The sequence below is a fragment of the Tetrao urogallus genome (assembly GCF_951394365.1).
Source record: "Tetrao urogallus genome assembly, chromosome: 3".
In the NCBI taxonomy this organism is placed as follows: Eukaryota; Metazoa; Chordata; class Aves; order Galliformes; family Phasianidae; genus Tetrao; species Tetrao urogallus.
Window position 1 is genome coordinate 30,585,667 of NC_136815.1, and position 15,343 is coordinate 30,601,009.

The 15,343-nt window shown below is 38.5% G+C and overlaps 1 protein-coding gene across 3 annotated transcripts in view; it reads left to right on the top strand.

Annotated features, from left to right (window-relative positions):
* Positions 1 to 15,343, top strand: part of STAU2 (staufen double-stranded RNA binding protein 2) — a gene marked incomplete at both ends in the record, with an annotated part of 144,673 nt that overhangs the window by 67,350 nt on the left and 61,980 nt on the right. For 2 of the 3 annotated variants that reach the window (XM_079533813.1, XM_079533814.1), the window contains one exon: positions 13,654 to 13,767. The exons of the other annotated variant lie outside the window; for it this stretch is intronic. In XM_079533813.1, the coding sequence (XP_079389939.1) occupies positions 13,654 to 13,767 (114 nt within the window). The remainder of the gene's footprint in view (positions 1 to 13,653; positions 13,768 to 15,343) is intronic. 3 annotated transcript variants of the gene reach the window in all.

The window sequence follows — 15,343 nt, forward strand, 5'->3', positions numbered from 1 at the left end:
GTGTGGGTTTTTTGGTTTTTTTTTCTCCATGCTTTGATTCTGGTTGCTAATGTAGAGATTGTTTTTAAAGGGTCTTACCTTGAGCCAAAAATATAATTCAGTTAGTCCATAAACTAGACTACTACATTTTACTTGCCCTGATACAAATCAAGACATTTGGTAGAGAATGTCTGTTATTGGCATATATCTTCTGTGTATGTAACTGCTGTTTTTACATCATATTAGAATGCTTTCTAACACTTTGCTTGGATAAGTCTGGTATTGATGTGAAACTCTGACACTGCTGGATCCCTGAGCTGAGGTGGAGCGGTGAACAGAATCTCTGTGGGAAATGGCTTAGTGGCCTGGCAGGTGCATATCACAGGTCTCTTCACCATTTCAGTCTAGAAAGCTCTTTGTTCAAGAGTCTAAAAGCCTATTTCTTTACAGGTTAATTTTCTCAGATGTATTTAAAGTAGAAAACTGCTGCATTTACAAACAGATAGCTTGTTTCATGTTTCCCAAGTGACCCAAAATGATTTTTAAATTTTTAGCATGTATTTGTATTATGGTCCAGATGATAACCATAGTTTTGTCTTTTATTGAAGAACATATACATTCTGTTCTGTTACAATGTATTTTTGGATTTTTTAAAAAATCAATAAATACTCGTATGATGATTCATTTGTAAATGTAAAAACATGTTATTTAGTCTTTTGAATGTTTATTTGAACTTCTTTAGCTACAGGGAACTTGTATTTAAAATGTGATGATTTAATTTAGACTCTACTAAACTGTATATGATCTGTCGTGTTCTATTGTAAGCCTTTAATATTAAGTTATTCGACCAGTGTATGGAAAAAAATTACATTATAATTCTAAATATATTTGTAATTGACAAGCAGCAATTCAGTGTCACTGAGAAAAACAAAAAAAAAAAAGCCAACAAAAATAAACAGGTGTTTAACTCAGATTCTTTCAAGGCTTGGGCTTCAAATTACCAGTGATAATTAAACAAAAATACTTTACAAGCAAGCCTTTACAAAGTCTGAATGGAGCATTTTTAGTGCTCTCTTCATATTGATGTACGCTATCAATTAATTGTTTTGCAGACTTTGCCCCAGATGTTGTTCGAAGAAAAATTCATCTTTGGTAAAATTGTTATTTTTAAGTGACTGTGGTGTTTTAGTCATTGTTTTGCAGCTAGATTAGTTAAAGTTATTTTTGGTGACCATGTAATTGCAGTAAGTTATTCAGTGTTTGTTTTTGTTCAAAGAGCAAAGAAACTCTTTACAGATGAATAATGTGAGCCTGCATTTGTTACGGAGGCAAAACGTATGTTGCAGGTAGCTTGTGTACAGTAGGAAATGCCCCTGGCTGCTTCCATGGTGAACAGATAGTACAAATGTGGTGCCAAGAATTGGACTCATTGATCCTTGTGGGTCCCTTCCAATTCAGGATTCTGTGATTCTAAAATGAAAAAGAACATGAGGGAGAGCCCACTGTCCCCTGCATGGCTGAAGCACACTTGGCTTGCAGTTTTGGCAGGACTTAGGTATGTTAACTTGTTGTCTGTGGTGACCATGTAATAAGACCTCACACATAGTGTAGTATGTTTCTACTTCTTTCTGAATACAGTGGTTACACAACTGACCTCTTTTTTTTTTCTTTTTTTTTTTTCTTTTTCTTCCCACATCTGTTTAGTGGTTAAACATTCCATTTGATCAGTTGAGTGATTTGAATCTTGTACCGTTGGCCATTTCTGGATGTTTCCCATTTCCAGTAATGCGGGCACACACTTCAGAGGAAGTCCTGCTGGACACTCAAGTCAGGTTTACTTGTGCCTATACATTTCAGCTTGTGGTTATGCACTGTAGGCAGCAGTGGGTCTAAACCAAATTCCCACAGCAGTATTGAGTTTGATGTTGAGCTTAGGCCTCTCTCTACAGTAGGCACTCATTTTGTATTGTTAAAGGCTGGATTTGGAAATCAGTCAAGGACAGGATATTACTACTGAGATAGGTATGCGAATCTGAGCAAAATTTGTACCTCAGTGAATTTCAAGTTAAAGCTGTAGTTTTGAACTGATCTTTGTGTATTTGCACATTCCTTGCAGCAGGACCACAGATCAAATTATATAATGTACCTAAATACCATTTTCAAAGCTGACACAGGCACAATGGATGCTCACAGCAAGTCATTGAGTGTGAAATCATCCAGAAAGGTAGATGCTTAGGATTTTAATAAATGCCTGTGCAGATTAATACCCAACTTCCAGTTTACTTGTAAGCATTGCTACCCTACCTGTTTCACAGATTTGGGCTGCTGTCTCATATCAGGGAGTGTGGTACTCCCTGTGAACTCACTTGGAGTTATCATACCTGTACAATTCCTGCCTTGTGCTGTGTTATCTGATTCAGATGTGCACGGGTCTCAGGACATTCTCACATGCTTTGGATTTCACTCTGGTGTGATCCATAATGCTGCTTTCCTCTGTCTGCTCACACCTTGTGCTGGTAGGTGCAAGCACTTTTACAGGAAGAGCAAAAGGGGAAGTCTTGTCTTTTCCAGACTTAGCATAGTATTTGAAGTAACCATCAATTTTAGTTGAGGCCTTGCTGTGACCAACTTGTGTTTTCTCTTTGTGGGTTTAACTTGCTAAGTACTACAGAAGGGTCATTTGTCTTCCAGAGTAAAGGACAGTGACCTTCTCATCCACCCCTACTGAGTTTGTGGAGGTATTTGAATCTTGTTAACAGTTTTAATGACAGTTGAAGAGTTCCTGGTCTTTTTAATAATAAAGAGTTTAGGCTTGAAACCATTTCTCAGAGAGATAACTAAGAGACCACCATGACAATTGGATTTGAGTTCAGTGGAAATTCTTAATACAAAAGGAATGAACAAGGAATCCAACATTAAGCCTGAAGTAAATAATTGAGATATAAATTGTTATCACAACTTCTATGTATATATTCTTGAAACTTGATGCAATGGCCTTTAACTTCCTTCATTAACATTTTGTTCTCAAGTACAACGACTCATTGATGATGGACAAAATAACAATTTCCATTCAAAAATTCTTTTCCAAAGCTGGTTGCAATTAAGAAATGTTGCTTATTTAGTTAAATTAAAATTTATTGCGCTTCACTGGATGGAATCAACTCTCCTTTCGTTAGTTTTTGTTAGCTACATGGCTCAGTAAAATATGCATACTGTATTTGCTAGAGCTCCCTGGGAGAATTGACAGTAGCTATTTCCCTCCTGTTTTCTTGCCTCTGAAGCTGTTTTTTACCTCAGTAAAAACAATACCTTACCCTTTTTCAGTCCAACTTCCAACTTCCCACAGCAAGCAGAACAAATTCTCTGAATTAACTCTGATTATTGCAAGAATTCTTTGGTATGGGTTGCAAGGTTAGGGATAAAAGCAGGCTGAAAAAAGACCCCAAGCATTCCCCGTTGATTCCAGATTTAGATAGCTGCAGATGGTTGGGTGAAAGTAGTCTGAGAAATGCTTGATATTGCAAATCATTCTCAACAGAGTCTAAATGTCCTGTCTTGGTTTTTTCAACACAGTGATTTTCATTTCTGTTACTGCTTTCATTTGAATAGAAGTATAGAATCATAGAATAAACTGGGTTGGTTAAGACCTTCAAGATCACCAAGTTTGATTGTCAACCTGAGCTGCTGAGTCCCATCACTTAATCATGCCCTCAATGCCATTCTTTCTTCAAAACAGGGAGCAGCTTCTTGCTTCTTTCAGCCTTTTCTCCTGGCTCTCCTGCATTGTGTAAAGTGACCCCATGCTGTGCAATTCATCTCTTCTTTGGTAGTTATCTACTGATCCTACTCTGCACAAGTTATAGCTAGAAGTTTAATCATTTTTGGGCGATTGTGTTGAGGTGATCAAGTGTTTAAGGTAACTAAACTGTGGTAAAATTAATGAAAACAAAGACCTGTCTCCTATGAATCATGAAAGGTCAATATGATTTTGCTCAGAGAGTCACCCAAAACTTAGGGTTTGGGGAGGAAAGGTTCTATGTATGAAGCCTATGAAATGAATGTAATTTTTATTATAAAGATGTGAGTTGTCAAAGAAAGTACAGTTTCAAAGTTCACTGCAGATGAATGAAAAAGGTATGTTTGGTCAAGAACCATTCATGAGTAATGTAGCAAGTGCTAAAAACTGGAATGTAAACCTGGATGATGCTCTTCTGTCCTTGAGTCTGGCAGCTGCAGAGTGGCTTGTAGCCACTGTCAGCTTGGAACTGGAGTCTCAGCAAATGGTCTAGTGCCAGTGAGTATAAAGATCTCACCACTAGTTCAAACTGAAAAATATAAGCACTAGCTAAAGGAAACTCTTGAAACTGCAGTATCAGTCTTTCTGGCATCATTAATGTAATACAGATTTGAAAGCTATGTCAGCAAACTGTTTTTAAATAAATACTTCTTTGAAGATGGTCCTATCTCCTAAATCAGGACAAACTGGGATTTAAAAAAAATTAAATAAGGCTGTTAAAGCAATTGTTGCTTCATCCACATATGTGAAACCCCTTGAAATAGCTTGAGGGTGACTGTGTTGCCTTTTATTATCAATACCTGCTGCAGCATACAGGCATTGGAATTGGGCTTTTGGATCCTCTCCCTCTACCTTGGTTCTTTGTGAAGTTGATTGGCACTGTACTTGCTCATTGATAAATGTGTGGAAGTCATCACTGTAAATATTGAATTTTGGCTCCCGCAGAGGGACGTGTGTTCCTATGTGTTTGTAATACACCATGTTCAATGGCCACTACCAGAATCTCAGCAGCAATTTTTGTCTCTTACCAGCAGGGAGCATAAACACCTCCTATAGAAATAGATGACAAAGTCCTCATTATCTTGGTTTCTGTCTCTTCTGGATGCTTTTCTTATAACCCTAATGTGAAGTTTGCACTTCTGCTGATGACTAAACTATTGTGTGATGTTCAATACAGGTGTTTATTGTGGGCTAACCCTGGCAGGCAGCTCAGCACCATACAGCCACTCAGTCTGCCCTCTGACGTGAGCTGGGAGTGAGAGCTGGAAAGGCAAAAGTGAGAAAATTTATGTGTTGAGATATAAACAGGTTAATACATAAAGCAAAGTTACATGCAAGAAAAGTGAAATCAGGAAATCATTCATTACTTCCTTTTGGTAGACAGATGTTTAGGTTTTCCTAGAAATCACTCATGATGGTTATTTGGCAAGAAAAACATTGGAAGTTCAAGCTCCCACTCTCCTTCTCTCCCCTCATTCCTAATGCTGAGCACAGTGCCACATGGTATGGAATTTTGGTCATTGGAGCCAACTGTCCTGATTTTGTCCCATCTCAGCTCCTTGTGCCCCTCACCCCATCACTGGCAGGACAGTGCGAGAAAATGAAACCTCCTTGGCTCTGTGCAGCGCTGCTCAGCAACAGCTAAACATTGCTGTGTTATCAGCACAGTATTGGTCACAGTTCTGAAGTACAGCACCATACAGGCTGCTGTGAAGAAAATTCCTCCCATCCCAGCCAAAACCACTGCAGCTTTCTAAATTTCACTGGCATTTTTACAGTTCTGTACCAGTAAGCAGAGATCAGGAAATTGGAGAACACTTTTATCTGTGTGAACTTACAGTCTTTGTTCTCTGGAGAAAACTTACACTCTTTTATCAGGTTATTTTGTTACAAAATTTCCTTCTTTATTCAAGATTGCAAGTTTTGTTGGAGCAGTAATAGAGATTAGCAGGGAAAGAAGTTTCCTCTAGGCAAGAGCAGCCGCTCAGTCAGGTCTTTATTGATGATTTCAGTGGCGTTTGTGATTCACACAGCACCAGTTAGGAATATGGCCAGAAGGAGGTGACTGTGCATATCAGTCAGCAGCGAGGTGAAGATGCAGCATGGAGCTTGTGGTAGGTCCAGCTTGGCCTGGACTGAAGGAACTCAGGTCTGAAGCAAAAACTCTTAACAAACAGATGAAGGGGTGAAGGGGGAGAAAAGAGGCGAGTCATCTCTCACTGTGATTTTCAGGTGAGGCTTTCAGAGGCTTTTTGCTCAAAACTCAGTCTCCTTTAGCATCGGGAGCACAAATGAAGTGGTATGTTTTCCAGCAGTGAGATGATTTCTTCTTCCCTGAGTTAATTAAAGCAGGGTGATTCTTTCCACACAATGTTATGTATCTTAGCTAGTGCACACAAACAGTCTATTCTTGGGATGGGTCTTTCAGTGAATTCAGGCAGCTGGTTCTGTACGTGCAGTTTCATGGTGATTCTATTCCTTGTTCAGCCCTATAGCATTTTGGGCTTTCACACACAGCGTGTAAACAGTGTACAGCTCACGCTTCAGCTCTTCACTTGAGTGGCAACCTTCCTAAATAAGAGGAGCGTTCCTGAAAATGTATTCCCATTGGCACTGTCGATATCAAGGACTTTCTATCTCCAGACTGACTGAATTCCCTTCTCCCCTTATCCAGCTGTGGGGCAGGTACCCAGGAAACAGCTCCTCTACACATGCCCTATACCATGCTCATCCTCTATCAGCTCCATTAGCAGAACACAGCTCTCATCTTCCTCTCGTTCTTAGGCCATGTGGTGAGAATAAGGGATGCAGGCCCCCCACCCATTCTTCTATTTCCATTGACTAGGAGTTATAAAACTAATTTCAGTTCCTATTGCTGTGCGTACAGTATTTGTCTGAATCAGTACGTGTGAGGCAAGTAAGTTGTTTCTGAGAAGAACATCTGGTGTTATATATTGCTTCATTGTGCTTTGTAGTGATTTCACTTCTGAATAACTCAGTTTTTCTTATTTTTATCAGGTCTTTCTCATTCTTTCTGGGGAGGGATTGTGTTCAGCATTTTAATTTACTGGTTAAATTACTCTCTTCTACGTCTGTATTACATATTTTAGTTGTAGACTGCAGGAAGGGAACTGGGCAGCAAGGTGCTCTTCAACATAATTGTGGTTTTTTGTAGCATGCCATGTCCCACGGCATGACTTCAGCCTCCTGCCACAGGCAGCAGAGATTGCTCTCTGCTCTCTCGAGTGCTGGCTCTTGAGACTAGGATAGCTCGCTTTGCATGTGCTCCACAGGAGCACCATCTTTACTAATATAAATGCTTACCAGGGTTAGGGTCTAACAGAAGTAAGGTGAGCAGTAGGTCCTGTATTGTATCCATCATCCTTCAGGCTGCAGCAGCAGTGCCAGTGGCCAGTTTTCTCTTAGTCAGAAGCAAGCATCACATCCAGAGGTAGGAGAGAGCTGGGTCTGCTTGGCCTGACTGAGTGTCATACATGGCCAAACCTTACTTATCCCCCATGTCACTGAAAACAGGAGTTCTGAATATACATAAGTAGTATAAAATAACTATGTGCAAGTTTCTTTGGCTCAGATACACTGATTTTGCTATTAAGTTATGCTATATATTCTCTTTGGGAACTGTGTCAAGTTTTTTTCAGTCTTGTTCATACTTCTCATGCTTTTATAGGTGACAAGTGTCTGCCTTGCTACACAGTTAGGAATGTAAAATACTGCTGCAGCGAACTGTGACTGTCTTTTGCTGCTTACTGTTATCTGTTTCTGGCAGAGTAATGGTTTATTTCTTAGTCCAAAACCTAGGATTGCATTTTAACGGAGATTTAAGGCTACAATACAGCTGGCATTTGAGCTCTGTAGGAGAAGAGCATGCTAGAATCGCTCAAGATTTACTGCTGAGCTGTCAGTCTTAGGGCTACCGCGTGGCTTCCCCCATCTTGCAGTAGCTGCAGCAGAGCCATGGCCACTGCTGGGAAGCAGACACCACGATTGATGAGCCCGAGGCGTGCTAATCAAACATGTGTTTTGTTGACACAATGATTGTGTTATATATCACATATGAATGTGCAGACCTTTATCTTTCCTTAATGATCTAGCAAGGGGTCTTTTTAAAATGTGGGTGTTTTTCATGCACTCCTTAGATTTGTTCCACAGGGGGTGACTATTAAACACATCTGACGGGCACGCAGTTAGCCAGCTCCCTGCTGAGATTAGTAAAATACTATATTTAGTAATCGCACTACATCAAGGAACTCCAGCATTGCAGGAAACAGTTTGATTCAATGCTTTTGCTCTGATTTTTTTTAATATATTTTGTTAAATTTTCTCTCTTATTTTTTCGTCTGGGGCAATTTTTTTCACTCATTCCTCTTCTGTTCCGCTCTCACAAATGAGATATATGGGACTGTAAAGCAGATAGGAAGAAAGCAAAGTGGTATTCTGAATCTCTCTTGTGACGTTTTGTGTCTAGAGAGACCGATCTCTTGTTTCTTGAATTGGTGAACCTGTTACTTGTTAGGAAAACTCTATGAATAATATAAGGGTTCAGGTTTTTAGGTACTAGAATACTGTATTATGAAAGCTTCTGGAATTGACTTTGAGGGAATGGTTTGAAAATAGCAAGTGGATTTAAATGGCTTTTTTCACTACTAGTATTTCTTCACCTATAAATGTGCATGAAACAGCATTTGAGCATCATTTTTTGATTTGGCCGTTTGAATTGTTCTATTAGGTCACCTGGCTGCCAGTCGATGAGTAACAGAGAGGGTAAACTGAAAGGCTGACATAGCAAAGATAGGCAGTTCAGTGGGAAGCTGAAGGAAGCTTCACGGGACATTTGTCCAATTCAGAATTACTGTTTCAAAATCTGATTTTTCAGTTCATTTTAGTTGGTTTAGTTAGCTGTAAATCCAAAGCAATCTATGTAAAATCTGAGAAGTTTTGTAAATTTGGGACTAAAGTTGGTGCTTTCACTTTAAGGGACAGATTTAAAGAAATAGCATCCTTTGTTCTAACAGAATAGTCGGGGCTTGTCAATCCAGAAGATTTGTGCCTTGCTGAACATAATGGCATTTTATTACCTAGTTTATTTCTGCCTAGCATTCTGAGACTCCCGCTGATGCTTTGACTCAGAGTAGTTTTTGGTTTGGAAACATGAACTCCAGTGTCACAGATTACTTCTTTCTTTTGGTAATTCATATATTTTTATTTATTTATTTATTTTAAGTTAATAAATGTTCAATAAAGAAAGCGTTTGGCCAGACAGAAGTTGTGTCTCAAACTGTGAACATCTAAGCATTGCTGTGTGAAAATAGCAGCCTTTCTTTTCCCTCCCTTCATCTTCTGTTGGTGCAGTCAGCCCAGCCCGTTGCTGACCATAGATGAGTGAGTTTGTGCCTGTAGCAGCTCTCTTGTCTTCCTCAGTGATGCCTCAGCAAAACATGGCCCTTGTTCATGCATGAGGGACGCTCAAATCCCAGTGTGCCCACTGAAGACCAGGAGAGTAACTCTTGCATGATGTTAGGGACATGTTTGTAGAATAATGCATGTGGGTTAACTATGGCCATTGTGTGAAGCTGTGTACTGGTCCAGTGTTTGAAACTAGCCCGTTGCAAGACAAGTCCTGCAACATTTTTACTGTTTTTATTGTAACACATATGCTGAAGGATATCATAGTGAAGCTGGATTCGAGAGACATGTATTTATATGAATGCAAAATAAGTGGGAAATTTCCTACTTATCGAGTACAATTATGATAGAAGTAACCTTAACTACAACTACAGTCTTATACGCTGCAGCTTAGTTTTTCCTCTATAAAATAGCATGCATGGTTGAGAATTTTGGCTATGCCATTCCACATTCAGTTGTGACATTGTAAACATTCATTTTATATCTTCCTTTTTGCAAAGCTAAAAGTGTTCATCAAAACATTTCCATCTCTACAATAATTTAAAATATTAAAAACAAGGGCTAAATTTCAACGTGGCTGTAAAATGTCTTCAGATCTTCACATACGTTTCTATGTGCACGTGCCTGTTGGTAGAAACCTTGCATGCATGCTCGTGCCATACAGCTTGTTCCTGAGTGACTTAATCTTTTAAGAAGATATGCAGTTGCATCTCCTGAGAATATCAAACATAAAAACATGGATGTATGAGTAAATCCACTCGGATTTTGGCATGTGCTTGTGGAAAAAAGTCGCCTAGGATTTATTTCATTGTTTTGATGCCTGGGATGCACTTTGCGTTTTATGTGCAGCAGTTTTGTGCCCTGTCTACACAGAACAATGGGGCGCTGTGTTTGGGATTCCTGAGCGGGTTATACATGATTTATCTCAGACACTGGCCGTGTGCAGTTACCCAGGAGAAAAGCAAGCAGTGCTGTGTGCTTTTCCCAATAAATGGGCACTCATTTAGAATTATTGCCAGGATCTGGCAGTGGCACTACTTCATGCTGTGTGGAAGTACCTTTGAGCAGAGTTACACGTAAATCACTCGTAACGGGCTGAGGCTGAGTTCTTGAGTTTTAACTCAGGAACTTGTGCAGCCCACGCTGCAAACATCAACGCGTTGGCCATTATTTTCTAACCAAATCCTAATGCTGTTCTAGTAAAAGAAATCTCTGCTTTTATGCTAACCAAATCAAACGTTCTGAACCTTAATGAGTGAAATTTCATTGCTGTTCAATCTTTAAAGCACGTATTAATCACAAAACACAAACACACATTAATTACAAAAAATCAAAGCCTGAAAATTAGGATGTAGATTGTAATTATTCTCAGAAATTTTTAATTTTTTTATCTACATAATATATGGAAAAGGAAAGCGACCAGTTATGGCTGTGGTAGAGCCATTCCTCATGGGTCCCACTGCCTCCTCTCCTGCCCAGCAGAGGGGTAGTTCAGGCAGGCTGATGGCAGCACTCACAGCTCTTCAACCACAGGCACTTAGTGACTTAAATAAGAAAAGGATTACTGCAGTTGTTAATCTTAGCAATAGCTGTGCAAGCACTCTTGGAGCACTTGGCCAGCCTTTAGTTGCTGCTCCTTGTCACAGATTCTGAAGGAAGCACTTTCTACATCTTTTGTGTTCCCCTGCCCGGATAATAATGATGTTCTTAAAGCAGTTTTATAGACAATGAAGATTCTCTCATACTTAGTCATAATAGCACAGACATGTCAGACGAAACATTTACAGTATATTGCTGGCTGAAAATCTAGAACCATCTGCTGATGTGTGGACTATTTGGTAATATTCAGATACCACCATTTCTATCTGAGGGCCCATTCTGCTCAAATCAATAAATACCGCTCCACATTTAGTTGACAAAAAGCTCTCAAACTTCAGATTGCAGATAACATTTGAAGAAGAAACAGAAATAAAATAGTGAGTTTGAGAATGCAGTGTCTGGGCTGATAAATAGTAAAACAGGACATTTAACCAAACTACGATATTAGTCACATATGTGCAAAAAATATAGAGAAAAAAACGAATGTTCCTTTGCTGACTGTGTGAATCTCTAGGCTACAGAGACTTAATGAAAGGACAAAATTTTATTTTGTCCCACTTTCGAAGTCCAGTCTTTTGTTTTTATATCACTGTTTTCTATAATTAACATCAAGAGTGTTTATTTTGGTTAAAATGAAGAACTTCAACAGAGCAAGAAATAATTAGAGGGCTATTGTCTAAGAAATTATGAAGTAATGGCCTCGATCCATTAAGATGAGGCCAAAAAATGCATCAAGAAATTTTTTCAGGGAAGTTAAGCCTAGAAAGATACCAAAATTCTGAATTTATTGCAGTTTCAACATGGAACTCAAAAGTAGGGTGTGGATCAAATCTGTTCTTGCAGATGATGATGTGATGTGGTACTTCTAATTTTTCCTCAGAGTGTCTCCTGTTCTTTCATCTTGTTAACTTTGCTTTATTCCAGTGAGCATTAGTGTACTGTAACTTTATTCTTATTACTCCCATTAAAAATAAACCTACCGCATGCTAAGCAGTTCAGAAACTTTCTCAGAAGTTTCTGTTTTTCTGTATGCTCTCTACAACGCGTAGTTTTCTAGGTCACCAGATTTTGCCTCTTGTGCTATGTCATATTTGCAGGACACAATCTTCCTTGTCAGTTTTTCTGCCCCATTTCTCCACATTGCTTTTCCACAACACATACTGGTCAGAATATCTAGCTTGCAACTAGATACTGCAGTTGTGAAGTCTTGATAAGTTCTTGTCATAACAGTAGTCCTTGACATTTAAAGAACTCCAGTTTATATATGCAAGCCAAATTTCATACCTTCATACTTCTTTCGATTAATCAAAGTTAAACCATTGTATATGTGAAGGGGCCTCTTGTGGTTTCTAAGTAAGTAGTATGGCTTTTCTGGCAGAGAGCCATGGGCAATTTAGTAGGCACGTACTGTGGGGGTTGAGAGAGGAGGAGAGACAGGGATAATCCAGAAAGCTTTAATAAGGCCTGAGTGAAATCACTGTTTCTATACTGACTGCGAGAACTTTGCATTCTGTATCCAACTTTTGGCCACAGCTGAATTATTTGTTTGGTTTTTTTGTTTTTGTTTTTGTTTTTTTTAATGTGTTCTAAGTAAATTAATTCTGCAATACAGCAACGATTTGGTTTTCCTCTCACTAAACCCGTCTTGCATTGATTTTGCTTCTCTTGAATGATTCCCAGTTTGCACCTGTGGCAGGGAAGATACAGGCACAGTGAATACAGTATGCATGGTTTGTGAATCAGTATCATCAATGTTGCTAAATTGTTTCCACAGGAACAACATGGCTCCTAGTTGTTCTCAAAGATAATTTTGTAGCCCATGTTTAAAGGTGAGGCTTTCTCACGTAACCTTTGCCTGAGATCTATACAGCTGTAAATAGATACTAACATAAAAGGTCTGTCTCCAGCAGAGCTGATCTCTCTTTCCATTTCTGACAGGGGTCACATAGCCAATGTAAATTACCACCATAAACCAAATTCCATCTTTCTTGTAGAACAAAGTGCTTGATCTGCCTGTCTAGAAGCTGGGAGCTACATAGCAGATTGTAATATTTCAGCAATTCAGCATGAGTGGCAACGTGTTCTTAATAATGAAATGCTGGCAACATTTAACTTAATTTTGTCTCGACATATTAAAATCCATCCTTTCTGTAGGGGATTTAAGAACTATCTGAAGGGGGACTGAAGACAAGAAAAATAATTCAAGTAGAAGCAATAGCTTCCTCTGTATTTCATGCAAGAGTCAGGTTTAACATGCACATCTTGACATTAGTAAAGAACGAGTTACTCTTAGAAAAAGATAGCCTAGACATCTCAGGAAGAATGCGAATTCTTCACCATACTATCTGTCATTTTGATTTAATTACAAAATCAAATTAAAATATACGACAGTGTGTAGCCATGCCAAGTAAGTTAGTGAATTTTATTAGATATGGCATTTCAATTGAAAAATGAAAACTGTTACTGCCAGGGTTTTGGAGGTGTAATGACTTACATGGATGTTTTATAACCAAGCTACAGAATGTTAAAAATGGCATCTACCTTTGAAACTGTGACTTGAAACTAGGTTCTTGTAATTGTGTAGGTATAACGTCTTGAATTCAGTCTAAAAGGCTGTAGGGACTGGAGAACATAGCATTTGTAAATTATCCAACAGTTGACTTAGAAAATTTGGCCCCAGTACAATATGTGACTACCTAGAATATTTTACACAATCCTTGTTTTGTATTAAAGATGAATTCAATGTAAATGTTTGGAATTCTTCTTACAAACTTGTTGAAAAGGGACAGTATTGTAGCATGACTCCCTTGTACAAACCTGGTGTTTAGCAGATTACGTATGTTATTCTGTTATAGGTACACTACAATGATAGACAAAATGGCAAAGAGTGTATGACCTGTTTGACACTGTCTCCTGTGCAGATGACTTTCCAAGGTATCGGAAGCTCCATTGAAGCCAGCCATGACCAGGTATAATACCTTCACCCACACTCCTGTACTTTTATTACCATCTAGTAAGGCCAGAATGTCAGCATTAGTAAATTTATACGTAGACACGTCTTTTGGTGTTTGTATGGCATGTTTGTCAATGGGATTTGCCTATCTCACCATAGTAAAATCCTGAATCTCTAAAGAATTCCTGAAAAGGAGGCGGAACTATGTTCCCTTTTACAGATTCTTAAGACATATTAGGAAAGCCTGAAGAACTCGCTTTGTTTTTGTAGTAAGGTTTCTGCAAAGGTCTTGTTTTATTTTAAATATGTATCACTTCTTGTCTATCTTATTTTTACTGAAAGACTGTGAGTAGCTGGGAAAACAAAGAGGTGAAGCCGTCATCTCTAGCCATCATCTGTCACAAAGAAGCTGTCATTTTAGAGGGAAAAGGGATTTTCAGTCAGGCTATATGAAACTCCCATTTTGTTTGGCTATTGTTAAAATGTTTAATTCAAGCTTTGGGCGAACAGCCAAGAGAAAAAAATGTCACTCATCACCCTACTGCTTCCGATGGGAACTGAGGGGGACTTCCATTCTACTCCTTTCCTCCTCCATTGCTCTTATGTGCAAAACCAAGATAAGACAGTAATACTGCACAAATTTTCGAAGGAAAAAGGAAAAAAGTACAAGAAAATTTTAAACTGCACCTTGCACCTTTTAGATATTTAGTAGATTGGGAAAAGTACCATTTTTATTTGTCTTTGCAGACCATCTTTAAATTGTGCTATGCTCACATTTACCATACATTTAATCAGAATCTGTGCAAGAAAAGGGAAGTCACCTGAAGAATGATGAGAATTAGTTACCTTTGGGGAAAAAGTTCAGACTCTTAGCCATGTTTTAGGTTGATGGTTTGTCTTTTTGTTGTTTTTTTTTTTTTTTCCTTGTTTTGTTTTGTTTTAATTGGAAGTCCCTGAGTTAGTTGTTAACATAAACTGAGCCCATTAGTTATTTACATGGTAACATGAGGATACTTCCTGTCCTTAAGTGTTTGGTGTTTTACAGTAATGGAGAGCTGGGGTAAGTCAGACGACTTCAACAGACGTATTCCATTGAGTCCTCATTTCATCCAGCAACTTGTTTATGCTGTTCTAAATCCGCTCAGTTTTTCTTTCAGTGAAGATCGCCTTTTAAAATTTACTTATGTCTCAAATACAATATTTAGACATTTCCATGAGTATAAGGTGGTCCCTGTCAACTTGCTAACAACTACATTCTGGGCTACCAGCCAGCTTGGCCTTTGTCTTAGCATTTATTTAGGCTAGAGTATGATATGTAAACAGAAAAAGACTTTGTAAGCAAAAAGTACGTTTAAGTCATCTAAATAATTATATATTTAAGAAGTCTAAATGAAAAAGTGTTACTGAGCTTGAAAAGTTAAGCACCTAGATATTAGGAAATTCCAGATTATACGCAGCATTAGTTTGATCCCAGAGTACCCATTCAGTGCTAAAAACAGGACATGCTTCTGGGAGGAGAGAGACTGCATTAAAAAAATATAGCTAAAGATTATATTATTGGCTGTACACAAGTGGGTAGAATTAAGTCTGTT